Source organism: Nyctereutes procyonoides, unplaced genomic scaffold (genome assembly GCF_905146905.1).
Source record: "Nyctereutes procyonoides isolate TBG_1078 unplaced genomic scaffold, NYPRO_anot_genome, whole genome shotgun sequence".
Classification (NCBI taxonomy): domain Eukaryota; kingdom Metazoa; phylum Chordata; class Mammalia; order Carnivora; family Canidae; genus Nyctereutes; species Nyctereutes procyonoides.
Genome location: NW_026575140.1, coordinates 56,895,342 through 56,920,155, shown reverse-complemented (window position 1 = coordinate 56,920,155; position 24,814 = coordinate 56,895,342). Strand labels below are relative to the sequence as shown.

At 64.1% G+C, this 24,814-nt stretch overlaps 3 protein-coding genes and 1 long non-coding RNA gene across 18 annotated transcripts in view; 3 read left to right on the top strand and 1 right to left on the bottom strand.

The window, feature by feature from the left end:
- Positions 1-963, top strand: part of DNAH2 (dynein axonemal heavy chain 2) — an 87,347-nt gene extending 86,384 nt beyond the window's left edge. The window contains exons 85-86 of the mRNA XM_055305618.1: positions 399-549; positions 675-963. Of these exons, the coding sequence (XP_055161593.1) occupies positions 399-549; positions 675-829 (306 nt within the window). The 3' untranslated portion in view covers positions 830-963. The remainder of the gene's footprint in view (positions 1-398; positions 550-674) is intronic.
- On the bottom strand, positions 89-4,816 carry LOC129497099 (uncharacterized). Of its 2 annotated transcripts, none has more exons than XR_008661874.1 (3): positions 4,771-4,816; positions 426-519; positions 89-287 (listed from the first exon to the last, which is right to left on the bottom strand). It is a non-coding gene; the product is annotated as an uncharacterized LOC129497099 (long non-coding RNA). The 2 variants fall into 2 exon arrangements; XR_008661873.1 differs by lacking the exon at positions 4,771-4,816 and adding an exon at positions 3,118-3,643.
- KDM6B (lysine demethylase 6B) lies at positions 1,478-23,083 on the top strand. 14 transcript variants are annotated; one of them, XM_055305623.1, is made up of 24 exons: positions 1,478-1,596; positions 8,127-8,243; positions 13,236-13,355; positions 13,608-13,748; positions 13,842-13,983; positions 14,176-14,274; positions 14,377-14,596; positions 14,680-14,772; positions 14,859-15,020; positions 15,105-15,299; positions 15,392-15,757; positions 15,872-18,069; positions 18,167-18,293; positions 18,422-18,527; positions 19,263-19,468; positions 19,581-19,645; positions 19,810-19,881; positions 19,970-20,118; positions 20,296-20,410; positions 20,498-20,685; positions 20,840-20,981; positions 21,235-21,361; positions 21,457-21,627; positions 22,023-23,083. In XM_055305623.1, exons 5-24 carry the CDS (start codon positions 13,847-13,849, stop codon positions 22,221-22,223), a joined length of 5,139 nt encoding a protein of 1,712 aa, XP_055161598.1. In that variant the 5' UTR covers positions 1,478-1,596; positions 8,127-8,243; positions 13,236-13,355; positions 13,608-13,748; positions 13,842-13,846; the 3' UTR covers positions 22,224-23,083. The 14 variants fall into 14 exon arrangements, with proteins under 14 accessions (XP_055161598.1, XP_055161597.1, XP_055161608.1 ...); XM_055305622.1 differs by lacking the exon at positions 1,478-1,596 and adding an exon at positions 3,798-3,849; XM_055305633.1 differs by lacking the exon at positions 1,478-1,596 and adding an exon at positions 5,608-5,679 and having other exon boundaries at positions 19,813-19,881.
- Positions 23,084-23,335: 252 nt separating this feature from the next.
- Positions 23,336-24,696, top strand: TMEM88 (transmembrane protein 88). The gene is made up of 2 exons (XM_055304847.1): positions 23,336-23,570; positions 23,649-24,696. Exons 1-2 carry the CDS (start codon positions 23,361-23,363, stop codon positions 23,916-23,918), a joined length of 480 nt encoding a protein of 159 aa, XP_055160822.1. The 5' UTR covers positions 23,336-23,360; the 3' UTR covers positions 23,919-24,696.
- Positions 24,697-24,814: the final 118 nt, after the last annotated feature.

The window sequence follows — 24,814 nt, the reverse complement described above, 5'->3', positions numbered from 1 at the left end:
CCTTGGGTTCCCTGCTCAGCAGGGAGCCTGCTTCTCCTGCTTGCTATTCCCCCTGGTTGTGTGTTTTATCTGTCAAAAATCTTTTTTTTAAGATTTTATTTATTTATTCATGAGAGACACACACTCAGAGAGAGAGAGAGAGAGAGAGAGAGAGAGAGAGGCAGAGACACAGGCAGAGGGAGAAGCAGGCTCCATGCAGGGAGCCCCATGTGGGACTCCATCCCAGGTCTCCAGGATCACGCCCTGGGTGGAAGGCAGCGCTAAACCACTGAGCCACCAGGGCTGCCCTATCAAAGAAAATTTAAAAAAAAAAAAGAGAGAGAGAAAAGAGAAATCAGGGGTGCTGGCAAGTGAAGATGTGGACTTCTCTCCCCCAACCTGCCCCCATGTCTTCCCAGGATGGTGTCTGGGTCCGTGGCCTGTACCTGGAGGGTGCCGGCTGGGATAGGAAGAACTCCTGCTTGGTGGAGGCAGAGCCCATGCAGCTTGTCTGCCTCATGCCCACGATCCACTTCAGGCCTACAGAAAGTCGAAAGAAGAGCGCCAAGGGTGGGATAGCTCCCTGGGACCTGCCTTCCCATCCTTAGTTTGGGTCCTAGTCCACCCTTGCCCCCCCTCCTGCCTGCTCTCCCAGAGGCTCTAGGGCTCTCACCCCCCTCCCGGTCTTTCCTCAGGCATGTACTCCTGTCCGTGCTACTACTACCCCAACCGGGCCGGCAGCTCCGAGAGAGCCTCCTTTGTCATCGGCATTGACCTTCGGTCTGGGACCATGCCCCCCGATCACTGGATCAAGAGGGGGACTGCTCTCCTCATGAGCCTGGACAACTGAGAGGGCCTCCTCTTCCTCCTCGCTAGAGGGAGGGTCGGGGACTCCAGGGACCAAGGCCGGACTTAACTGGGGGGTTGGCCGTGGCTGAATTTGTTGCCTAACAGCGACCGGTGGCCAGTCGTGCTAGCCGTGAAGGTGGTAGAACTGTATTGGAACTCAGAGCAGTAAAACACTCTCAACCAGACGCCCTAACCGAGCCTCTCAATTGGGGTGGGGGCTCGGGGAGGGAGGGAGTCCGGGCTTTGCAGAGGAAGGGAACTCCAGGGAACTGCTACAGGACCGGGAAAGGAGCTAGGGAAGTAGGCGGCCAAGAGATGGAGGGGGCGTGGCCCTGAACCCGCGGCTGGGCGGTGGGACCTAAATCGGGGTGTGGCTAAATTTCGGGGCTGGACCTGAGAGGGCGGGGCGGGGCTTACTTTGGAAAGGCGCGTGATCCGAATAGGGATTGTCAGGCAGGGATGGGGCCGGCCCAGCACGTTGCGCCGCACCGCCCGCACCTCGCACCCCGCACTCTACCCCGCACCTGCGCGGAGGCGAGTGGGACAGGCAGGGGGCGGGGCCCGGGAGAGGGACTCGGGCGCGAGGAGGGGCGGGACCACGAGGAGGGGGCGGGGCTGGGGCGCAGGGGGGGCGGTGTTTGTGTTGGAAAATCCAACTGCGCCACGGGGCGGAGCGGCCCCCCCGGCCCTGGCCTGGGAGAGGGGGGGCCCGCTCGACCCCCTGGGAGACCTCAGGGAGCATGAGCACCTGGGACACCCCAGAACCAGGTAACGGGGGGCTGCGGGGGCGTCTGGAGAGAAGCCCATCTCCGCGCAGGGGGGCGGGACGCCTGAGTCTCAGGACCCGTAGAGCTGGGGATGGAAGGTCGGGTCTCAGCAAAGGACCTGGCGAGATGACCGGGGCGCAGGATGCCAGGATTCCCTAGAGGGGGGCGGGGCGCGGTGGGGGAAGAGCTGGGAGGCGGAACCCTTGGGTTCGAGTGTCCAGAGGGGCTTGCTAGGGCTCCGGGTCCCCCCTGGCTGGGATTCCCCTCCCCGACACTGGGGCGTGGCGCGGCGGCCCCTAACGGAAGGGCCGGAGGGAAGGTCAGAGTCTGCAGCTGGGGCAGTGCGACGGCTCCCCGGGGGTTGGGTGGGGCTCCGGGCCCGGGGCTCCCTCGGTGTCCCCCAGTTCTCCGCACCGTGAGGTGTGTGTGTGGCCTTGGCCTTGCCCCTCGCGCCGGCAGCCAGCCTCCGCGCGGCACACCCGCCTCCGAGCAGTCCGCCGGCCCTCGCCAGCCGCTCCATTCCCGGTCCGACCCCACTTGGCCGCTCCTCGCCCGGCCCCGGGCCCAGCGCCGTACGGACCTTCGCCGCGCAGCCACGAGATGGCGAGGGCGAGCCGCGCGGCCCGAGCCGCGGGAGCCAGGTGGGCGCGGTGGCCCGGAGAGCGGCAGCAGCCCCCGCCCGGCCCGAGGGACAGGTGGGCCGAGGTGCGCCGCTGACTTCCTGTCATCTTGGCCCCTCACAGGAAATTGTGGGCGGGAGGGCGAAGGGCGAAGGATGGGGAGGGGGCTGGGACTCAGTCTCCGCCTGCTCGGGCCCGGGTAAATAGCGGGGAGGGGGGCACGCGGCTAGGTTACTAAGCAACGCGCATTCGCTTCCAGTCCGCCGCAGCTGGTAGCAGTGACCTGGGGACCTGGGGGGGGGGGGGCGACCGCTTCTCGGGAGCTGGAGAGCCGGGGAAAGACGGAGGGAGGCCGCGGGCCGGGCTGTGGCAGTGGAGGCGCGGCGGTCGTCGGAGGGAGGCGGGCCCCAGGCGCGGCCGCGAGCGGCGCTCCGCCGCCCTCCAAGGGGTTGCTTGCCTTGTTGCCGGAGTAACCGGAGAGCCGGGCTCCGGAGCAGGATTCCCGAACTCTCGCGTCCGGCCAATCCGCTCCGGCGGACGTCCCTGACATCAGGGCCCCGGCAGCCAATACGGAGGGGGCCTCATAGAGCGACTGGAAAGGGGGGGGAGTGGCGGAGGGAGGGGGGGAGCTGCTCGGGACCCGCACGTGCACTCCCACACGCTCGCGCCCACCCCCCCTCCCTCCGCCGCACGCGCCCGGGTGCTCCCCTGCGCCTGCGCGGCGAGTCGGCGCACGCTGTTCACTGACCTCCCCCCAACCCGGTTTCAGGCTGTGTTGTTTGCAAACTAGTCCGGGGCCGCGCTCCTCGGGCCCTGGGGACCCAGACGTCTGGACGCGCCCGTCCTCGCTCGCTAGGTCTCGAACCGTTTGTACCCGGCCCGGCGTGGGAGGGGCCGGCTACCTGTTTCCCACCGCACCCTAGCTGGCGCCCCACTCTCCCAGGTGGGCTGGGCGGAGCTGTGGTTTCCGGCCCCTTCTGCTCCGCCGCCGCCTTTCCCGGGCTTGGGCTCCAGTTGCCTCCTCAGGAGGAGCGGACCGGGTATCGGCGCCCCTTCCCCGGCTGTTCGCACTCGGGCTCGGCGGCCGTGGGCGACGGGGAGGACGCTGCAGGGAAGCCCCGGGCGGCCCGGGTGACTCCCGCCGGGCCTGCCGCCCCTCATCCGCGCGGCTTCCTCCTTGGTGCACCCCGAAATCCTCCCACCCCTAACGTTCCTTCCGCGCTTGCTCTCGCGCTCTGCGAGCTCCCGGGGCTCCCCTCGGGCCGCGCGCCCTGCTCTCCGCGCGTCCTTCCCGGCTTCTCCCGGTTATATAACTCTTCCTCTCGCCGTGTCCTGGTTTCAACTCCACAGACTCCGCCCTGGAACGGCGCGGGGAGGGGCAGGAGAGTTGGGGACCCAGACGGGTTCCGGCGGGCTGCCGGCCGGGCCCCAGGGGAGCCCGCCGATGGGAGACGGAGCCCCGCGGGACCCGGCGCCCCGCCCCCGACCCGAGACCCGGCCCGGGAGAGAGAAGGCACAGTATCTGCGAGAGGCGTGTCGGGACTCCGTCAGAAATGTGGGTTGGGAGGTCAGGGGCTGGAGGCGGGGAGGAGGAGCGGAGAAGCCCGAGCCCCGGAACTGGAGCCGTGCTGGGGGTACGAGAGATAAAGGCAAGCCGCCCGGGTTCCTGCCCTCCCCTCCTTTTTGGGTTCCCAGAATTCCTAAGGCTGTTTCCCAGGAAGCTTAGCCAAAGGCCCCTTTCCGTCCCTAGGGGTCAAAGGTCTGTGTTAGAGGTGGCCTGGGATGATGTCACCAATGCACGTGCCCTGGGACTGATGCCAGGCCGGAGGCCGCCTCCCCTGCCCACTCGCCCCCACCCCTGCCCCGAGTCCAGTTCCAACCCCGTGCCATCTTTTCCCCCTCTCCCTTCCCTTGGCCTCAGCGGCCTGCAGGTGGGAAACCCTGGCCTGGAGTTTTGGGAGGGGGAGGGGCACGGGTGTGGTGTGGCCCTGAGACTTTGCCCCTTGGCTGGCTCCGGGAACCCCGGGTCACTTTTCCTCTCTTTGGTACGGAGAGCGTTCCTTGCCAGCCCCCTGCTTTCCTTGAAAGAGCCTCCGGGCGTCTTTCTAATTTCCCACCTGCTGCCTTGCTGAGGGTCCTATTGCCCCCTCCTCATTCCGAGTTGAAGTGGGAGTGGTTGCAAGGTAGCTACTCCCGGGAGAAGAGTGTGTGCGCAATGGGGGTTCGCTGGACGGCAGCTCCTCTCTGACCTTAATCACTGACACCCCAACCGTGGAGGAAAGAGTCAGGAAACAGTATTAGACCAAAAAGTCCTCCTGAGGGAGTAAGATTCGGCTCATAGCTGCCAAGTGCCCTTCCCTATTAAGTCTTGGGGTTTGGTTATGATATTGGCAAAATTTCGTTTTTCTTTTCAGGTACCTTAGAGCTTGGGCTGTCAGATCAGATCCAGATTCCTTTCCCAGCTCTGCCACTTAGTGACTGTAGGGACTTGGAAAGGTCACCACCTCCCAGGGCCTCGTATTCTTAATCTGGAAAATTTAAATATCAATACATACCTTCTAGGCGATGGGGTGGTGGTGAGATAATTTATGCAGAGTATTTAGCACAGTGCCTGGCACAAAATAAATCCTGAACGGATGCTTGTTATGGAATGCTCATTCTTGTTAAATGGTGGTAGTTATTCTTTTTATGGTTATAGTTGTTAGGCCGGCTTCGGCCTGGCTGGGACCTCAGGAGTTCGTTAGGGAGGAGTGGAGAGTTGGTGTTAATTTGGCGGGTGGGAGGGAGGGAGCTAGGGATTAGCGTCCACTGCTTTGTGCACTTTATTTGATGAAAGCTTTAGTCAGATTTGTATTGCTTTCTTTAGGAGTACTATTTTTTTCCCTCTCTTGGAGAAGAAACAGCTCACATTATTCCTCTGGCCGTGAAAATAAAATAATTGTATTGTGGCTCTTGATTTTTAAGCAAGACCCCATCCCCCCCCATGTTGTTCTCTGGAGCCTTTCAATTTGGCAGAGGGACTCCACAGTTTTCTTTGCGGGGCCGGGGCTTGGCTGAGGGGTGTGTAAAAGGTTGGGTGGGTGGGTGGAGAGAGCAGAGTGCTGGGGGCTGGAGGGGGGGGGCGGGTGGTTAAAGGAAGAGACCGGAAGGGAGGAGGAGGGAGCCTGCTGGTGGGGAGGGAGGGAGGGAGGGGAGGAGGAGGTGGAGGAGGAGGAGGAGGAGGAGGAGGAGGAGGAGGAGGAGGGAGGGGGTTGGGGAGAGCCTGCTACAGTTCTTTGTTTGACTCCGGGACTCAGGGACGGGGAGGAGGAGGGAGGGAGGCAGAGGCTGCAAGCGCCGGGGCAGGCCCAGGAGGCAGAGGAGGGACCGTCTCCCCGCCCCCCCAGCCCCCACTCCCCCCCCTGCTGCTCCCCCCCTCCCTACCCGGACTCCAGGGGCACCGCCGGGGGACAGACACCCAGCAGGTAACCCCGGCCTGGCTGGCCCTCCCTTCTCGGGTTTTCCTCCACACCTTCCCGGATGACCCCTTTCCCCGTTTTCGTCTGGCCTTGCCTCCTTGCCCTCCCTGTACCGTCTCCCCCACTTGGGCTTGTCGCCTGCTGGCTGCGCCGCCGTCTCGTGCAGCCACACAGCCTGTGCACCCCGGCTCTGCCCGCGGCACCTTTCGGGGCTCCGGCTGGCTTTGCTCTCCTTCCGACCTGTCCCCTGGGGCTCTGAGTAAGGAGGCAGTCCCTGTCCTTCCCTCCCCCCCAACTCTGGCCCCTTTTCTCCTTCTAGCAGTCTCCAGGGGTGGGGAGAGAACCGGAATTTGGGGGGCCCACTGGGGAAGGGGCTATGAGTGCGTGCGGGGTGGGGGTGGGGGCAGCTGGAGACCTGGCTGCCTCTCTGTGTCCCTTTAAATGGCCCTCACATTTCTGGGGACTCTTGGGGGGGAGGTGGCCAGCCGCCTGCCTGGGGGGGGCAGGGCCCTTGGTTTGTCCACACAATCTGGGGTGGTAATGATTTAAAGGGACAGCCTCGGTGTGGCCGCTGCCACCCGGTGCCGGCGGGAGGGGGAGCCGGCAGGCCGTGTCTGGGGAGGCAGGGCTGGTGAGCAGGGCATCTGAGGCTGAATCTGTTGTGGGGCCTGCCAGGTCTGGGATGGTGCTGCCGCTGGGACCTGCAAGGAGAGGTGACAGCTTGCGGGGGAGGGAGGGCACTCAGCCTGGGCCTTCTCCTGGGCCCCACCTTTGGGTTCTTGGACTCCTTGGCCAAGAGTCCTTGAGTCCGGACTGTGGAGTCTGTGGGCCATCAGGTGGGGACCTCTGGCACGTTTGCAGGTCAGAAGCCTGGCCTGGGCACATTGGCGCTGGCCCTTCAGCTTTCCCTTTTGTTGTTTGGCTCCATGCACAAGAAAGCCCCAGCCCCTCCCCCAGCTCCCCCTTCCCGTCCACATGCCCCCCCCCAACACACACACCCACCCCAGCTGTTGGACAGATGAATTACAGCCTCCGGCTTGGGGCCAGGGCTGGTGAGGGATTAAAGCTCTGGGGCTGGCCCTTTAAATGGCTGGTGGCCCCTCCCCCACTGTGTCCAGATACCCCATACACACCCGGTGACCCCCTTGGCTGCCCCTCATTCCTTCTTTGGTCTGCCCTAAGGGCCTGCCACTCCTCTCTCTCTAGGCTAGACCCTTCCCAGCTCCCCCTTCCCCTGCAACAGGACCACAAACACAAATGCTACAGACTACACACACACACACACAGACACACACACACACAGTTGTCCCACATTCTCAATGTCCCTGTCCAGAAGGTTCCAGCCTCAAGCTTCCTTCTCTAGCATGAGAACTTTGCCCACCTGGCATCCTTCGCCTGCCACTGACCACTGCCTGGCCCACGGGAGGGGCCCTGCGTGGGTCAGAAGTAGCACCTCCCTTGGGGCTGTGTCATCACCCCAGGCAGCTTGCAGCACATTGCATCATGGAGGCTGGGGGCTGGAGGCCTGAGTCCCTGGGGCAGGGGGAAGGATGCGGGCTGGAAGGCCAGGGAATGGAGGGACTAGATTGGGAACCCAAGTGTCTGGGACCCTGAGGGCAGACAGTGTGGCTAAAGAAGCAGCAACCATAGGTCTCTGAGGAGGGAGTTGGAGGTGAAAGGGCAAGAGTTAGGCCTGACCCTAGACGGACACCTGATTCTTGACCCTGGACTTCTGTTCAAAGGCCTAGCTTTTTGTCTGTGAGAGGAGGGGAGGGAGTGGGCCTCTGTCACCTTCTTGGGTCACAGAGAGGAAGGAGGTGATGGAGAAACAGGATATGGCCTTGAGGGGTGGGATGGAAGGGTGGCTTTCAGCAGAGGCCACTTCCAGACCCAGGCCCAGAGTCAGGGCCTCCTTCCGAGGGAGACTCCTCCTTGCTGGGCCCGTTCATCTAGTCTGGCCACCTGTGCTCCTCGCCAAGACCTGCCTGCACCCGCCTGGGGGAAGGGGAGGGGGCAGAGTCCGGAGGGTGGGGTTGACGGGTGTCTTGATAAGGTTAGGGAGGAGGCTGAGCAGAAGGCCGCTGAGGATCTGTAGGCCTGGGGCCAGGATAGAGGCTCCACTCAGATGCAGAGGTCAGGGGCAACTGGGGCTACTCTGGGACCAGGGGCTCCCAGCAGGAGGGTTCAGTCAGCAGAGAGATCATGGATTGGGTGTCTGCCATGGACTTACACAGATGCCACGGCATGCCCCCCCTTCCTGTCCAGGCTGCATCTGAAAGGGGAAGGCTGGAGGACCACTTTGGGGATGGCTTTTTCTGGTTGCCATGGAAACAGGTTCTCCCATCCCATCTGACCACCAGTGCCAGGTTTCTCCTCAATAAAAAAATAGGGAGCACAGGAAAATTCTTCAGTCTGGGAGACCCTACTTCTAACTGGCTTTTTTTCCCTTTTAGGTTCCCCCAGGCACCATGCCAGCCCCGTAGTACCACCCACCCCACCCACTGTGGTCTGCTGCACCCCACCGCTGGGGCACTGGTTCCAATGAGACAGGGCACATCAGATTCCATCTGGTAAGTCCTGCCCCTGAGCGACACCTCCCCCTACCAGCTCGGTCCAACTCTGAACCACATGCTTGAAGAGCAGTGGTATGATCTGTATCGTGCCCACTCCTCAGAATGGTCCAGTCCAACTCTGAGCATCGCCCCCACCATGTGATGCTTGAGTGGTTCAGTCTTCCTGGTTTATGGAGCTCCCCTCTGTTGCCTCTGAATGGTTCAGCCCCCGTACTTCACCAGCCTCTCCACTACCACCAAAAAATCATCTCCCCGTCACCCCCCCCCCAGTGCTACAACTCAATTGCTTATCTAATTGAATTGAGCCAGAGTTTGCAGGCAGCAAGATAGACGTTGAGCTGCCTTGGAGGGGGTTTTCTTGAGGCAGGGGTGCCCTGTAAGAGATGTTGAAGTCTGGTCTACGGATGGTGATTGGAAAGTGATGGGGAGAGGCACTGGAGGCCACTACCACCAGGGCCTGCTGTTGCCATGGCAATCGTGGAATTTCACCTTTCCTTCCAGAGTCCTTTCTGTACCATTCTGTCCCCACTGCACTACAGCATTTGCCCCCTGACACCCTCCATCTTCCATCTCCTCTGCTTGCCTCTGTTTCTGCTGGTCCTGTCTGAGGCTCTGGAGGACAGATCTTCCACCCCTCACTCTCTAGGAGAAAAGATGATACCTAAGCCAGGGACTTGAGTTCTCTGAGTGTGTGTCGCTTTTCTCCACTGCTCACTGAATTTTTGAGTGGGACTGTTTTCTTCTGTGTGTCTCTATTTGGCAAGATGGTTTGCACTTTGGGGTGCCTCAGTGGAATTGTGTTGAATGAATGTGTTAACTGAATGAGCTTTCTTGCCAAGAAAGGAATGGCTTCTGAGATCTGCTACACAGTCTCCTGCCCACACCTGCTCTAGAGGCCATGAGGCATTTGGGATGGTAGAGATGCCTGGGGTGGAACCCTGGGGTCAGGCTGGCCCAGGAGATAGCCTGTGAAGATAACACCGAGGGAGCCAGAATAGGACAGAGGCCTTCTAGAAGAGTGGAAAGCATGAGGCCCTGGTTAGAAGCCCAGCTCTTCCACTCTCTTGCAGAGTGAACTTGACCAAGTTACCTAATCTCTCTGAGCCTCGATTTCCTCCTCTGTAAAATGGGGTAAAAAAAAAAAAGTACCTCCTACTTTAGGTTTGGGGTGTTGGGGGGGTGGGTAATTTTAAAAATGTATGTAAAGTGCTTAACACAGTGCCAGGCATGTAATAAGTATTCACTAAATGCTAGCAATTATCATCATAATGGGAGCCGCAGGGAGCTGTGAGGATAAGCAAGGACCTTGAGGAATAGGACAGAACTTGATTGAAGGCAGACAGACGCCCAAATATTTGACTCAAACAGAAGGATCACTGATCCAGCAAGCCGGCAGGATTCAGGGGAGTGAGGCAGGGAGTCGGCAGGGTCAGCCGGCTCCAGTGTTTCCCAGACTCTGTTCTGGAGCATGAAGGCAAACACAGAAGGGCATGTGCAGAGACACACGTGATCACGCAAGTGATGCAGAGGCAGACCCAGACAAAAGACCGAGACAGGAGCCAGGCAGACACACAGACAGAGCCAGCCCCTCAGAGTCATGTAGACAGGCATAATGACAGGAGCGCGTCAGACACAGACACTGGAGGGGACCAGATGAGCAGATATGCAGGTGCACACAACCGACTTGTCAGACACACTGGGGAACACAGCGGTCCAGTCAGAGGCAGACACAAGGCTCGCAGTGACACCGAGCGGGCCGGGGCCGGCACTGTCACTACGCGGTGGGGGGCGGGGAGGGGCCGGCAGCGGGGGAAGGCTGGGGAAGGGAATCCCGAGCGGGCGGCCTGCCCGGGCGGCTGAGTCACAGCGGCGCCCCAGCCGGCGGCCCTCCCCTCCTCCGCCTTCCCCCCCACTCCGCTCCACCAGGTAAGAAGCGAGCGTGTAACCCCTCGCTTCCATCGGGCAGAATGCGGCCTGGCCGGGAGCGGGACGCGGCGGGACCCCGGACCGGCCCCACCTCGGCGCGTCTGCCTGCCTGCCTGCCTGCCTACGGCCTGCCGGGACGGCCGCGGCGGCGGGGTCCTGTCGGTGGCCGGCACGTGAGTCTGCGTGCGCACGTCTGGCCCCCGGCCCCGCGCCTCCCGAGCGCCGCGCGGAGGGGCTTCTCGAGCTCGAGCCGGGAGAGGGTTAAGTGGGTGTGATTGATGGAGTGTGGAGTGGGTGTCTCTCTCTCTTCTCTCCCTCTCTCTCTCCCTCCCTCTCTCTCTCTCTCTCTCTCTCTCTCTCTCTCTCTCTCTCTCTCCCCTCTCTCGGGTCTCCAGGGGAGGGGGTCGGTTAAAGTCCCCGAGTCCAGGGCCCGGATGGAAGGGGCGGAGCTGGGCTCGGCCGGGAGTGCCCGGATGGAGAGGGCGTGGCCTCGGCGGGAGAAGCGTTAACCCTTTCTGGGCGGCTGGTGCCCGGGACCGCGCGGGCCGGGCGGGAGAGGCCGGAATGGAAGGTCCGCCCCAGAAGTACCCCGTCCTCCCCAGCCTGGCCCTGGCCGCGTGCGTCTTTCTCCCTTCTGCCTTCGAGGAGTCTGTGGCTGTGTCTGTCTTTGTGCCTGCCCGTGGTCGTCCCCTCCCCTCGGTTAGTGCGGACGCAGGGAGTCGGGGAGGGCTATTCCTGCCCCCAAGCGAGAGTCGAGGTGAGAGTGGACCGCGAGCCACCGCCGGCGCCTGGGGAACAGGTGTGCGCGGGGCGTCGGGGCTGGCGGCGCGGCGGGGGGGGGGCCGTCGTGGGGAAGACGGGAGGGGAATTTCCGCGGGACCGGTGGTGAGCGGTGTGTGGGCTGAGTTGTGTCTGCCTCTGACTGTGTGTCTGTGTGTGTTCGAGGAGGCGGGGACTGAGTCAGTGGGAATAGGGGAAGGTTTTCTGGGTGACTCACGCTCTCCCCCCCCCCACCCCGAGCCTGAATCAGACCCCGAGGGAGGGCTTTGTGCGGGAGGCGGATGGGGCGCGGGGTGGGGTGGGGGGACAGTCAGGCGCCTGGGTCCCGGGTGGGGACAGGGATCGGAGGTTGTTGGCGAGAGTGCGTGTGTGTTTAGTGAACAGGAAGTTTTTGTTCTCCGGTGAGGGCTGCTGCATTCTAAGTGGACAAAGGTGGAGAGGGGCTGGAGGGACGGAGCTCCGCGCTTTAGGGAGAGCTGAGTCAGTTCCCCGTGGGAAAGGGGAAGTGGTGGAGGGGAAGTGTCATCATCGCACTGGGGGAAGCTGCATTTCCTGGCAACTGCCGGCGCCCTGGGCATCTCTTCGCAAGCGGGGACCTGTTCTTCCGATGCCCGGACTCCCAGTACCCCCCCCCGTCCCGTCCCTCCCGCCCCCCGGCTTCCCATGCGTGCCCCGGGACTTGGGTGCGGGAACCTGGTCGCGGCTCCCCTTGACCGCCGTTAAGCGCTCCACTCGCACCGCGGCTTGGGAACCGAGAGAAAGTCTTTGTGGTGACGAGAGAGAGTTGGGGGCAGAAACTCGACCAGAGCCGCGGAGGGGGGGTTTGCAGCGCCCAGGCGTGAGCCGGCCTCGGCGGGGAGGGACGCGCTGGGGCCGGTGGGTTCCAAGCGCTCGCACATCAACAGACGACCATGTCCGGCGGAGGGAGGCTGTTTTCCGCAGAAGCCCGCCTGCCCTTGCGGGCTGGGTGGAAATTTCCCCGCGGCGCACACTTCTCCGGGCGAGGGCGAACTTTCCAGCCGCCCCCAGCCCCGGGCCGCGCTCTCCCCCGGCTTCCTGCCCGGCGCTCGCTCCAGCTGGAGCGCTGGCCCCGCCCCCGCCGCTTTGTACTCTACGCTCGCCTCTCGCAGCTCTTTGTACTCTAGACTCTGAATGGACCGATCCCGGGAGCGGAGCCGGCTCCCTACCTGGGGGACGCCGGGTAGGCGCGGCGGAGGCGCGGGGACGGGGATCCTAGGCCCGCAGAGGTGACCGGGAAGAGCTGGGGCTGAAGGGAAGGTGCCCGCAAGGGGAGCACTGCGGGTCGTGGCGGCACCAACGGGAAGGGGCGGGGGGTGGGGGGAGGCGAAGGAGGAAGTGAAACGGGCTCTGGGTTCTTTAAGGGAGTGGGCGGTGAGAGTGGGACAGGGGTGATGTCACCGCCTGTCGGGCCCCGCCCTCCTCCCTCCCAAAGGACCCCCCCTTACACTTACACACGCCGCTTCCGCTGCGCAAGTAGCCACGTCACGGGCAACCCCCGAAATCCCCCCTCCCTTGGGGGGCGGGGGCCACGTGGGCCGTGGGGAACCGCGTGGCCCCGACGGGGAAGGGCATAGAGGATACGGGAGCCACGCGAGAGGGGCCACTCGGGACCGCGGTGCGCGACTTCTCAGAAGTTGGGGGGATTGAAGATTTCGGTTTGGGGGGCCGCTAGGTATTAAAGATGTAGAGAGGTGGGGGGAGTGGAGGAGCTGGGGGAATTAGGTGCGAGGCGGCGGGGGGCTTGGCTGTGGATGGGATGGGGTCAGGCGCCGGGGGTGGAGCTCTCAGCTCGCGGCGCGGGCGGGCCCGGGTACCGGAGAAGTCGCCGTGACCCGGCCAGCCCGAGCACTTAGTTACAGGGGCGCTCGAGGTGGGAGCGAGGCACTGCGCTAGGGGAGGTGAGGAAGGGGGAGCGACGCCTTAGTCCGCGCGGGGAGTCCGTGCCGGTCGTCGGTCTCACGGCGGCGGGGCGGGGGCCGCTGCGAGCGCTCCTGCCGGAACTACCGGTGGCTCCGTGGGTGCGTGGGACCCGTGGGTAGCGCCGTCCCCCAGGCCGGCCCAAGCGTGCGACCTGCCGCCGTCACCTACGGGGGTCCCAGGCTCCGGCGGCCCGAGCGGCAGGTCCGAGATGGAGACTCTAGCTGGGAGCCGCGGGGTCACTGCGGGGTCACCCCGGGCCGAGCCCGTCTGACCGGCTCCGCCACCCCTCCTCCCCCGGCCGGCCGCGGCCGGGCTAACCTGGCTCCCATTGGTCCCGGCCAGGCTGTTACTGAGGCGGAGACACGGGTGATGATTGGCTGTCTGGGGAGAGAGGAAGTCTTGTGATTGGCCGGATCTCAAGAGATCGCCGACGCCGTGAGAGGACGCTCCCACGGAGGCCGGGTAAGCCGCCACGGTGCTGGTGCTGCCGGTCCTCCCCGGGGCTCCCGACCGCGGGGCTGCGGGCTCCCGGCCCGCTCCCCTCCGCCGGCCGCCCGCCTTCCCTCCCGGACCGCTGGGGGCTCTGCCGGCGGCGGGTGTCCGTTCTTGGGGGAAGCCGGGGCGGGACCCGCGGTGCAGATGACCGCCGGCCAGCCCCTGGGCCTCAGGTGAGTGCTGGCCAGCTCCCCTCACTCCTCCTCCTCCCCTCTGTAGAGTTGTCTGTGAACGGCCCCGGTGGCCATCTGGGGGCAGTGGGCACTCCTGTCAGAGCGTCTGGAGCGGACCGTCGCCCCCGAGAGCTGGGGCAGGGGGCCGTGCCCGATCTCCAGGGCTCCTGGGGCCACTGCTGACCTGGTAAGGGAAAGACTGGGACCGGGTTGGCCGGGTGCATCCTGCTGGCTCAAGCTGTGTCCCCACTGACAGTGTCATCTCTTCTCCCTGGCTCAGGCTGGATGCATCGGGCAGTGGACCCTCCAGGGGCCCGCGCTGCACGGGAAGCCTTTGCCCTTGGGGGCTTGAGCTGTGCTGGGGCCTGGAGCTCCTGCCCGCCCCATCCCCCTCCTCGTAGCGCATGGCTGCCTGGAGGCAGGTGAGAACTTGGGGTCTGTCTCCAGGCACCCCTTTTCCCATCCCCTTGGCTCCTCAGTCCTTGTCATTCTCTGGGTTTTTGCCATTCCGCACAGCCCTTGGCTGCTTTCTTTTGGCCTCTCAGGCTCCTCCTTTCTAGGTAGGGACAGGACTACTTTATCTTGCTGTATGCTAACAGCCATTCTCTCTCTAGGTGCTCTGCCAGCATCGGGCAGCCCCCACTCTCTGCTCCCCTACCCCCTTCACATGGCAGTAGCTCTGGGCACCCCAACAAACCGTATTATGCTCCAGGGTGAGTAAGGAGTTAAAGGTGCTGGGGACAGGTGGTAAGTCTGGAGCCCTGGGAGGAGTTTCCCAAGCCTCACCAACCCCCACAACCCCTTCTGCTCTTTAGGACCCCCACCCCGAGACCCCTCCATGGGAAGCTGGAATCTCTGCATGGCTGCGTGCAGGCATTGCTCCGAGAGCCAGCTCAGCCAGGGCTGTGGGAGCAGCTTGGGCAGCTGTACGAGTCCGAGCACGATAGTGAGGAGGCCATTCGCTGCTACCACAGCGCCCTTCGATACGGAGGAAGCTTGGCTGAGTTGGGGCCCCGCATTGGGCGACTACAGCAGGTGGGATGAGGCAGGCCCCGGGGCAGCCTGAATTGTGCCTCTGCACCAGGACCCTCATCTTCGTTTTCTGCTTCTGCCCCCAGGCCCAGTTCTGGAACTTTCATGCTGGTTCCTGCCAGCACCGAGCCAAGGTCCTGCCCCCATTGGAGCAAGTGTGGAACTTGCTGCACCTCGAGGTGAGACTGGGGGCTGGACTGGGCTAGTGGGGAGGGCCCCGGGCTGGGGCTGCAGCTGTACCATTCTCTCTCTTGTTTGTCTCCAGCACAAGCGGAGCTATGGGGCCAAGCGAGGAGGCCCCCCAGTGAAGCGAGCTGCTGAACCCCCTGTGGTACAGCCCGTGCCTCCCGCAGCGCTCTCAGGCCCCTCGGGGGACGAGGGCCTCAGTCCTGGAGGCAAGCGCAGGAGAGGCTGCAGCTCAGAGCAGGTATGGTTGTGTGTGACCAGGCAGGCAGCCAGCATACAGGGCTGGGGTGCGGAGCAGGGGTTCTCACACTCCCTTTCCTTCTAGACTGGCCTTCCCCCAGGGCTGCCGTTGCCTCCACCACCACTGCCACCGCCGCCACCACCGCCACCGCCCCCCCCACCCCTGCCTGGCCTAGCCACTAGCCCTCCATTTCAGCTGACCAAGCCAGGGCTGTGGAGTACCCTACATGGAGACGTCTGGGGCCCTGACCGCAAGGGTTCAGTGCCCCCAGAGCGCCAGGTAAGCACCTACCTGTTTATTGTCCTTCATCTCTCCAGCGCGAGGTCCATGCCCTGCATTCCTCACCTGTGGTCCTCCTTCCTCTCCCGCAGGAGCAGCGGCACCCGCTGCCCCACCCATATCCATACCCAGTTCCGGCCTACACCACGCACCCCCCTGGCCACCGGCTGGTCCCGGCCGCACCCCCAGGCCCCGGCCCCCGCCCCCCAGGAGCAGAGAGCCATGGCTGCCCGCCTGCCACCCGTCCCCCCGGAAGTGACCTTAGAGAGAGCAGAGTTCAGAGGTCGCGGATGGACTCCAGCGTTTCACCAGCAGCAACCACCGCCTGCGTGCCTTACGCCCCTTCCCGGCCCCCTGGCCTCCCCGGCACCACCACCAGCAGCAGCAGTAGCAGCAGCAGCAGCAGCAGCAGCAGCAGCAACACCGGTCTCCGGGGCGCGGAGCCGAACCCAGGCATCGTGAGTGCCCGTGGCGGGTGGAGTGAGGCGCTGGGCCTCCAGGAACTCTTAAGGAGGTGGGGAGTAGCCAGAACAGCCCTCTGACTGGTGCTTCCCCCCATTCTCTGCCTGCAGCCCAGCGCTGACCATTACCAAACTCCCGCGCTGGACATCTCCTCCCACCAAGGCCGCCTGGGGCCCTCGGCGCACAGCAGTCGGAAACCGTTCCTGGCGGCTCCCGCTGCCACTCCTCACCTGTCCCTGCCACCTGGACCCCCGTCACCTCCTCCACCACCCTGTCCCCGCCTCCTACGCCCCCCACCACCTCCTGCCTGGCTGAAGGGCCCGGCCTGCCGGGCAGCCCGCGAGGATGGGGAGATCTTAGAGGAGCTCTTCTTTGGGGCTGAGGGACGCCCCCGCCCTCCCCCACCACCCCTCCCTCACCGCGAGGGCTTCTTGGGGCCTCCGGCTCCCCGCTTTTCTGTGGGCACTCAGGATTCTCACACCCCTCCCACCCCCCCAGCCACCAGCAGCAGCAGCAGCAACCATGGCAGCCACAGCAGCAGCCCTACGGGGCCTGTGTCCTTCCCTCCGCCTCCCTATCTGGCCAGAAGTTTGGACCCCCTTCCGCGGCCCCCCAGCCCCACACTGAGCCCCCAGGACCCACCTCTTGCACCCTTGACTCTTGCCCTGCCTCCAGCTCCTCCCTCCTCCTGCCACCAAAATACCTCAGGAAGCTTCAGGCACCCGGAGAGCCCTCGGCCCAGGGTCTCCTTCCCAAAGACCCCCGAGGTGGGGCCGGGGCCATCCCCAGGCCCACTGAATAAAGCCCCCCAGCCTGTGCCGCCCAGGGTTGGGGAGCTGCCTGCCCGAGGCCCACGGCTCTTCGATTTTCCCCCTACCCCGCTGGAGGACCAGTTTGAGGAGCCGGCTGAATTCAAGATCCTCCCTGACGGGCTGGCCAACATCATGAAGATGCTGGACGAATCCATTCGCAAGGAGGAGGAGCAGCAGCAACAGGAGGCAGGCGTGGGCCCCCCGCCCCCGCTGAAGGAGCCCTTTCCATCTCTGCAGCCTTCATTCCCCAGTGACACAACCCCAGCCACCACGGCAGCCCCGGCAGCCACCGCTACCACCACCACTGCCACCCAGGAAGAAGAGAAGAAGCCACCACCAGTCCTGCCACCGCCGCCGCCTCTTGCGAAGTTCCCACCGCCCCAGCCCCAGCCCCCACCGCCACCCCCGCTACCCCCAGCAGCCAGCCCAGCCAGCCTGCTCAAATCCTTGGCCTCCGTGCTGGAGGGACAGAAGTACTGTTACCGGGGGACCGGAGCAGCTGTTGCCACCCGGCCCGGGCCCTTGCCCACCACGCAGTATTCCCCCGGCCCCCCGTCAGGTGCTACCGCCCCGCCGCCTGCCTCGGCGGCCCCCAGCGCCCGGGGCTCCCCGCAGCCCTCTGCTTCCTCGTCATCTCAGTTCTCTACCTCAGGCGGGCCCTGGGCCCGGGAGCGCAGGGCGGGCGAAGAGCCAGCCCGAGGCCCCACAGCCCCTGCCCCACCGCCGCCGCCGCCCCCACCCCTGCCTCTGCCTCCTGCTCGATCTGAGTCTGAGGTGCTAGAAGAGATCAGTCGGGCTTGTGAGACCCTCGTGGAACGGGTGGGCCGGAGCACCGCAGACCTGGCCGGCCCGGTGGACATGGCAGGCCCGGTGGACAGTGTGACAGAGCGGCTGTTGCCTCCTGCCCAGGCCCGGGAGGAGGGTGGCGGGGCAGTGGCAGCAGCAGGACCTGGCAGTGGCAAGCGGCGGCAGAAGGAGCATCAGAAGGAGCACCAGAAGGAGCACCGGCGGCACCGGCGAGCCTGTAAGGACAGCACGGGTCGGCGGCCCCGAGAGGGCAGAGTGAAGACCAAGGCCAAGGCCCCCAAAGAAAAGAGCCGCCGGGTGCTGGGCAACCTGGACCTGCAGAGTGAGGAGATCCAGGGGCGTGAGAAGGCTCGGCCCGATCTCGGCGGGGCCTCCAAGGCCAAGCCACCCGCAGCCCCGGCCCCTCTGCCAGCTCCTGCACCTGCTGCCCAGCCCGCACCGCCCTCCGCTCCCACCCCCGGGAAGAAGGCCCGGGAGGAAGCGCCGGGGCCGCCCGGGGTCAGCCAGGCTGACATGCTGAAGCTGCGCTCGCTTAGTGAGGGGCCCCCCAAGGAGCTGAAGATCCGCCTCATCAAGGTGGAGAGCGGTGACAAGGAAACCTTTATTGCCTCTGAGGTGGAAGAGCGGAGGCTGCGCATGGCGGACCTTACCATCAGCCACTGCGCTGCCGACGTCGTGCGGGCCAGCAAGTAAGTCAGGGGCAGGCACCCAGGAGGCTCCCCCACCAGTCCCCACACCTGCCTTGTCGCCCTGGTATCCCTGCACTCCGTCTCTGTCCTCCCACAGGAACGCCAAGGTGAAAGGGAAGTTTCGAGAGTCCTACCTTTCCCCCGCCCAGTCTGTGAAACCCAAGATCAACACTGAGGAGAAGCTACCCCGGGAAAAACTCAACCCACCCACCCCCAGCATCTATGTACGTGTGCCTCTTGCACGCTCAGAACCACTGCTGCCACCGGGTTCTCAGCCAGGGCTGGGTGGGGGACCCTCAGGCCCTGAGCCTGAGACCCGGCTCTCACCCCTGTCCATCTCCTCACACCTCAGCTGGAGAGCAAACGGGACGCCTTCTCACCCGTGCTACTGCAGTTCTGTACGGACCCTCGAAATCCCATCACCGTGATCCGGGGCCTGGCGGGCTCCCTGCGGCTCAGTGAGTGGGGAGAGGACAGGAGGGTGTGGGGAAGAGGCCTCTGAGGGCTGCCCCTGTACTTGGGGACCCCTGCCAGGGCCTATCACGAGCTCTTGGTCACTATAGGCCATATCTGAAGAGTGCTCAGAGGGATGGGTCTGTGGGCCTCGGGCTTGTCTCCCAGCTGTTTGTCCCAGCTGTTTGCACTGGGGCTGGATCCCAGGACCTGGTTAGAGTCACTTTTGGTTTTCTTGGTTGATTATAGGAGAAGGGTACAGATGATACAGAACCCACAGGTTTGGGGTTTTCCCTTTTTCAATCCTTTTATTGTGCAAAACTTCAGACAGAGGTACATATACAGAAAGGGAAACCACATAGAAACAAAAATTCTGTTTTTTCTATCCCGGTAGCATCCTCTATCTCCACATACCCTCCTTTCTCCCCACTGAGTTATTTGAAACATATTCTAGGCTGTCACGTGACTAAATCTCTTGTGGGAGCCAATGATAACTTAAGGAAACCTGCATGCGTAGAGCGCTCTTGTGTGCACACCGACAATTCTGGTGGAGGGGCCCAGCAGCAGTGGGAGAAAGGGGGTTGCAGGTGACCCAGATGAAGGCCAGGTCCCCAGAGCCAAGCCTCCCAGCTGCCTGTGGGCCTGGGCTTGTGGCCCATGCTTCCTGGGCTGAGCCCGTCAGAGGCCCACCCCCCGCCCTCTGCCCCTGCCCCAACGCACTGCCTGGTCCTCCCTTGCAGACTTGGGCCTCTTCTCCACCAAGACGCTGGTGGAGGCAAGCGGTGAGCACACGGTGGAGGTGCGCACGCAGGTGCAGCAGCCCTCCGATGAGAACTGGGATCTGACGGGCACGCGGCAGATCTGGCCCTGCGAGAGCTCCCGTTCCCACACCACCATTGCCAAGTATGCGCAGTACCAGGCCTCATCCTTTCAGGAGTCCCTGCAGGTGAGGGGGGGGTGGAGGCAGGTGGTCCGGATCGTAGGCGGAGGGGTGGGGCACCCCCTGGATAGGCACTGACCCACTCCTGCCCCCCTCTCACACCCTCGCGGCCAAGCAGGAGGAGAAGGAGAGTGAGGATGAGGAATCTGAGGAGCCCGACAGCACCACAGGAACCCCTCCCAGGTGGGTCCGGTTAGGCCCTCCCCTCCCTGACTCCTTCCTTCCTTCCTTCCTTCCTTCCTTCCTTCCTTCCTCCCTCCCTCCCTCCCTCCCTTCCTTCCTTCCTTCCTTCCTTCCTTCCTTCCTTCCTTCCTTCTCCACCAACCCCTGCTCTCTCCCCCTGGCAGCAGCGCACCGGACCCGAAGAACCATCACATCATCAAGTTTGGCACCAACATCGACCTGTCTGATGCCAAGAGGTCGGTGAGGTCGGGCCTGTTGTGCTGCTGGGTGGGCAGAGTTGGGTGGGGGTCGCACCTCACTTCTGTTGCACCCTGAACCCCGCAGGTGGAAGCCCCAGCTGCAGGAGCTGCTCAAGCTGCCCGCTTTCATGCGGGTCACATCCACTGGCAACATGCTGAGCCACGTGGGCCACACCATCCTGGGCATGAACACCGTGCAGCTGTACATGAAGGTCCCTGGCAGTCGAACTCCAGGTGCGCTTCTAAGCGTGGCGCTTCTAAGCGTGGCGCGCGCGCTGCTGGGGCTGGGGGGTCGGGGGCGGGGCTGCCGCCGGCGCTCCTCCGCCAGCCAATGAGGGCGCGAGGGCGGGCTGGGCGCGGAGCGCAGGCTCCGCTCTGGCCAGCCACGCCGTACTCTGTCGCCCCCTGCAGGCCACCAGGAGAACAACAACTTCTGCTCCGTCAATATCAACATCGGGCCAGGTGACTGCGAGTGGTTCGCGGTGCACGAACACTACTGGGAGACCATCAGCGCCTTCTGCGACCGGTGCGCGCCGCCCTGGCCCCGGCCCCTGCCCCGCAGACCCGGCCCTGGGTCCCCCGGACTTCACCTGACCCTGTGACCACCCCGCAGGCACGGCGTGGACTACCTGACCGGTTCCTGGTGGCCAATCCTGGATGACCTCTATGCTTCCAACATCCCTGTGTACCGCTTCGTGCAGCGCCCCGGAGACCTTGTGTGGATTAATGCGGGCACCGTGCACTGGGTGCAGGCCACTGGCTGGTGCAACAACATCGCCTGGAACGTGGGGCCCCTCACCGGTGAGAGGGTGGGGCCCGCAGGGAGTGATCCCAGCGGGGTGGAGGAGGGGGGTGGCGGGAGCTGGCCACAGCTGGGTGGGGAAGGGCCTGCCCCTCACCCCATCCCCGCGGCCCGGTGGGCCTGGCAGCCTCAGCGTCCCCCTCCGGCCCGCAGCCTATCAGTACCAGCTGGCCCTGGAACGATACGAGTGGAACGAGGTGAAGAACGTCAAATCTATCGTGCCCATGATTCACGTATCATGGAATGTGGCTCGTACGGTCAAAATCAGCGACCCGGACTTGTTCAGGATGATCAAGTGAGGGCCCCACGGGGGGGAGGAATCCCTCTCCACCTCACCTGGCGGGGCTCTCATTCTACCATTCTACTTGTCTGATTCCACCCTTGACCCCCTGCCCTGCGCTGTTCCTGGGCCCCCGGGGCAGACCACAGGGACCCCACCCCCAGGCGCTCGCTGGGTCCAAATAGATACAAACCCCATCACCTGTCGGGACCGGGGCCCTCCCCACCTGTGGCCTGACCACCACCAACAACCCCCCCACCGCGCGCAGGTTCTGCCTCCTGCAGTCCATGAAGCACTGCCAGGTGCAACGCGAGAGCCTGGTGCGGGCCGGGAAGAAGATCGCCTACCAGGGCCGGGTCAAGGATGAGCCCGCCTACTACTGCAACGAGTGCGACGTGAGTGGGCCCGCCCCTGCCCCGCCCCCTTCCCCTCCCCCGTGGGCTGTCCTCTTGCTGACGGCCCCCTGCCCGCCTCCTGCGCCCGTCCCCAGGTGGAGGTGTTCAACATCCTGTTTGTGACGAGCGAGAATGGCAGCCGCAACACGTACCTCGTGCACTGCGAGGCCTGTGCGCGGCGCCGCAGTGCGGGCCTACAGGGCGTGGTGGTGCTGGAGCAGTACCGCACTGAGGAGCTGGCGCAGGCCTACGACGCCTTCACGCTGGTGAGCACCGGGGCGGGTGGGCAAGAGGTGCGGGCCAGGCGTGGGGGCCCCCCCTCTGAGCCCCCCCCCCCCCGCTGAGCCCGCCGCCTGCTCTCTCCTGGCAGGCCCCCGCCAGCACGTCGCGATGAGGCCGGACGCCCCGCACGCCCGCAGGCGCCGCGGGGCCACCAGCACACGCCTGGGCTGGACCTAGGTCCCGCCTCTGGCCGGGAAGGGGGTCGGGCCCAGCCCTTCCACCCCATTGGCAGCTCCCCTTCACTTAATTTATTAAGAAAGTTTTTTTTTTTTTTTTTTAACAAATACGAGGAAAAAAGGAAAAAAAATGGGAGACGGGGGAGAGGGCTGGTAGCCCCTCGCCCACCAGCGCCTCCCCTCACCGACTTTGGCCTTTCTAGCAACAGACACAAGGACCAGGCTCCGGCGGCGGCGGGGGTCACATACGGGTTCCCTCACGCCTGCCAGCCGCCCGACCGCCCGGCGCAGATGCACGTGGCTCGTGTATGTACATAGACGTTACGGCAGCCGAGGTTTTCATGAGATTCTTTCTATGGGCTTTACCCCTCCCCCAGAACCTCCTTTTTTACTTCCAATGCTAGCTGTGATCCCTGTACATGTCTCTGTTTATTCACTCGGTTTATGATTTGTACTTTCTGGGGTTTTTTTGTTTTGTTTTGTTTTGTTTTTTGGTTTTTAATTTATAACAGTCCCACTCACCTCTATTTATTCATTTTTGGGAAAACCCGATCTCCCGCACCCCCCTCCCCAAGACATCCTGCCGCCCCTCCAGGGACCGCCCGTAGCCGGGTTCTCCTTGCCGCCCCCCCCCCCGCCCCCCCCAGTGTGTGTCTGGGCCCGGCCTGTCCGTCTCCGCCCGCGGCTCCAGCCGGGTTCTCATGGTGCTCAAACCCGCTCCCCTCCCCGACGTCCTGCACTTTCTCGGACCAGGCCCCCACTCCCGACCCGACCCCAACCCCACCTGAGGGTGAGCGACTCCTGTACTGTAGGGGAAGAAGTGGGAACTGAAATGGTATTTTGTAAAAAAAAAATAAATAATAATAATAATAATAAATAAATAAAAAAATTTAAAGTTTTAAAGAAAGAACTATGAGGAAAAGGAACCCCGTCCTTCCCAGCCCCGGCCAATTTTAAACACACGGACCTTCCCCTTCCCTACCCCCTCCCGCCCTCTTTTCTTTTCAAAGCGTGAACCAGCCCAGGGCCAGGGCCTCACTGGGGCAGGGACACCCCGGGATGAGTTTCTCTGGGGCTTGATTTTTGTTTCGTCGTGGTTTTTTCTCCCACGCTGGGGCTGCGGTCGGGTGGGGGGTTTACAGTCCCGCCCCTCGCACTGCACTGTCTCTCTGCCCGAGGGGCAGAGGGGTCTTCCCAACCCTATCCCTATTTTCGGTGATTTTTGTGTGAGAATATTAATATTAAAAATAAAATCAGAAAAACATTTGGTTTTGACAACGTGCTCGTGCTGGCGGGGCGCGCCCCGGCGGGGGGGGGGGGGGCTATGGGGCCAACTGCGCAGACCCCGGCGGCCGAGCCCCTCCCCAGGCGCCTGTGGAATGTCCAGAGCGCAGGTCCGCTCCTCGGTCTGGGGTGGGGGGGTGCCTAATCCCGGCGCCGCATTCCAGGATAAGGGGGGGTGGGGAGAGGCTGGGCCGGGGGAGGGGCAGGAAGGAGCGCTATAAGGGCTGCGGCCCTGGCGGGCGGGAGCCAGGCCGGCCATGGCGGAGGTCCCCGGGGCGCAGCGCCCGGCTCCCGGCGGCGGCCCGGAGCCCCGGGACCCCCTGGACTGCTGGGCTTGCGCGGTGCTGGTCACGGCCCAGAATCTGCTGGTGGCCGCCTTCAACCTCCTGTTGCTGGCGCTGGTGCTGGGGACCATCCTGCTGCCCGCCGTCACCATGCTAGGTTTCGGCTTTCTCTGCCACTCCCAGGTGAGCACGCGGGCCCTCGTGGGGCGGGGGGCGCAGGGGTCCGCGGGCCAGGGCCCGACGCCTTGTCTCCTCCTGCAGTTCCTGCGCTCCCAGGCGCCCCCCTGCACCGCGCACCTGCGGGACCCGGGCTTCACGGCCCTGCTGGTCACTGGATTCCTGCTCCTCGTGCCGCTGCTCGTGCTGGCCCTGGCCAGCTACCGCCGCCTGTGCCTGCGCCTCCGCCTGGCCGACTGCCTCGTGCCCTACAGCCGAGCCCTGTACCGGCGCCGGCGCGCCCCGCAGCTGCGGCAGACCCGGGCCTCGCCGGGCACCCAGGCCGGCTCCACGTCAGGAAAGGTCTGGGTCTGAGGATCCTCTCGAGTCAAAAGCCACCCCGACGACCCCCCCCCCCTCCGTCTCTCAGTCGGCCCGAGAACTTGAAGCCCGGGGGTCGCCCGACCTACCCCGCCCCCACCCCAGCCTAAGCCGGGGCCCAGCATCCCTTCGAAGAACCGCTGAGCATCTACGGATCCAAAGCTGGCGGAAATCCGCCACACCCCGGAAAACCCACGTTCCTCCTGCTACCTAGATCCGAATCCTGAACATCTGGGCTGGACCCTACACACTCTCCACCACTCCACCCTTCCCTTCCCCCGCCCCCGTCGTTGGGACCACTCAGCCTCGTGTCCTCTTCTGGTGCAGCTCCTCTAGTATTTACGGGCTTGGGGGGCGAGGTTGGAGGGGAAGGAGTGACCACACATCAAATAAAGAGTGAACTGAATGCGTTCCCGGGATCCTGTGAACAGAGAGATGGCACACGTCCTGTCACTCCTGCCCGGTGCCCATAGGCAGGAAACAATACGGGGTGGGGGGCGGGGGCTCCAGAGCGCATCCTTCAGCCTCCCGCCTTCCCTTATCGCATTAGCCCGTTCTTCCTGGCTAGACCCCAGAGTCAACCTCCCCCTCAATAGAGGCCTCTGCTGCCTGCCCTGCTCCCCCCTGGGGACCCGAGCCCGTTCTCTGACCCCAGCTTGGAGGAACTCGGTGTTGCCAGGCCGGGGAGGGAAACAATGGGCCTTCCGGAGCAGGATGACACCCCCTCCAGCCACAATTCTGGAGCAGCAGCGTGGGAGGGAAGATGGAGGGGCCCACCCTGGGGCCTGCTGGTCCTTAGTGCATCCCCACCCCCGAACCGGAGGGAGCCTCTGGCTGCCCCACACGGCCAGGTAGGCAAAGGAGAGTTGAGAGTGCTCCCGACATCCCAG

Excerpts from the sequence above, each read along its gene's own strand:
- KDM6B (XM_055305623.1), top strand. The coding sequence starts at position 13,847 with ATGCATCGGGCAGTGGACCCTCCAGGGGCCCGCGCTGCACGGGAAGCC. Across the intron at positions 19,469-19,580 it reads CCTTTCAGGAGTCCCTGCAG|GAGGAGAAGGAGAGTGAGGA; the intron begins GTGAGGGGGGGG and ends GCGGCCAAGCAG. Across the intron at positions 20,119-20,295 it reads CCCTGGCAGTCGAACTCCAG|GCCACCAGGAGAACAACAAC; the intron begins GTGCGCTTCTAA and ends CGCCCCCTGCAG.
- TMEM88 (XM_055304847.1), top strand. The coding sequence starts at position 23,361 with ATGGCGGAGGTCCCCGGGGCGCAGCGCCCGGCTCCCGGCGGCGGCCCG. Across the intron at positions 23,571-23,648 it reads GCTTTCTCTGCCACTCCCAG|TTCCTGCGCTCCCAGGCGCC; the intron begins GTGAGCACGCGG and ends CTCCTCCTGCAG.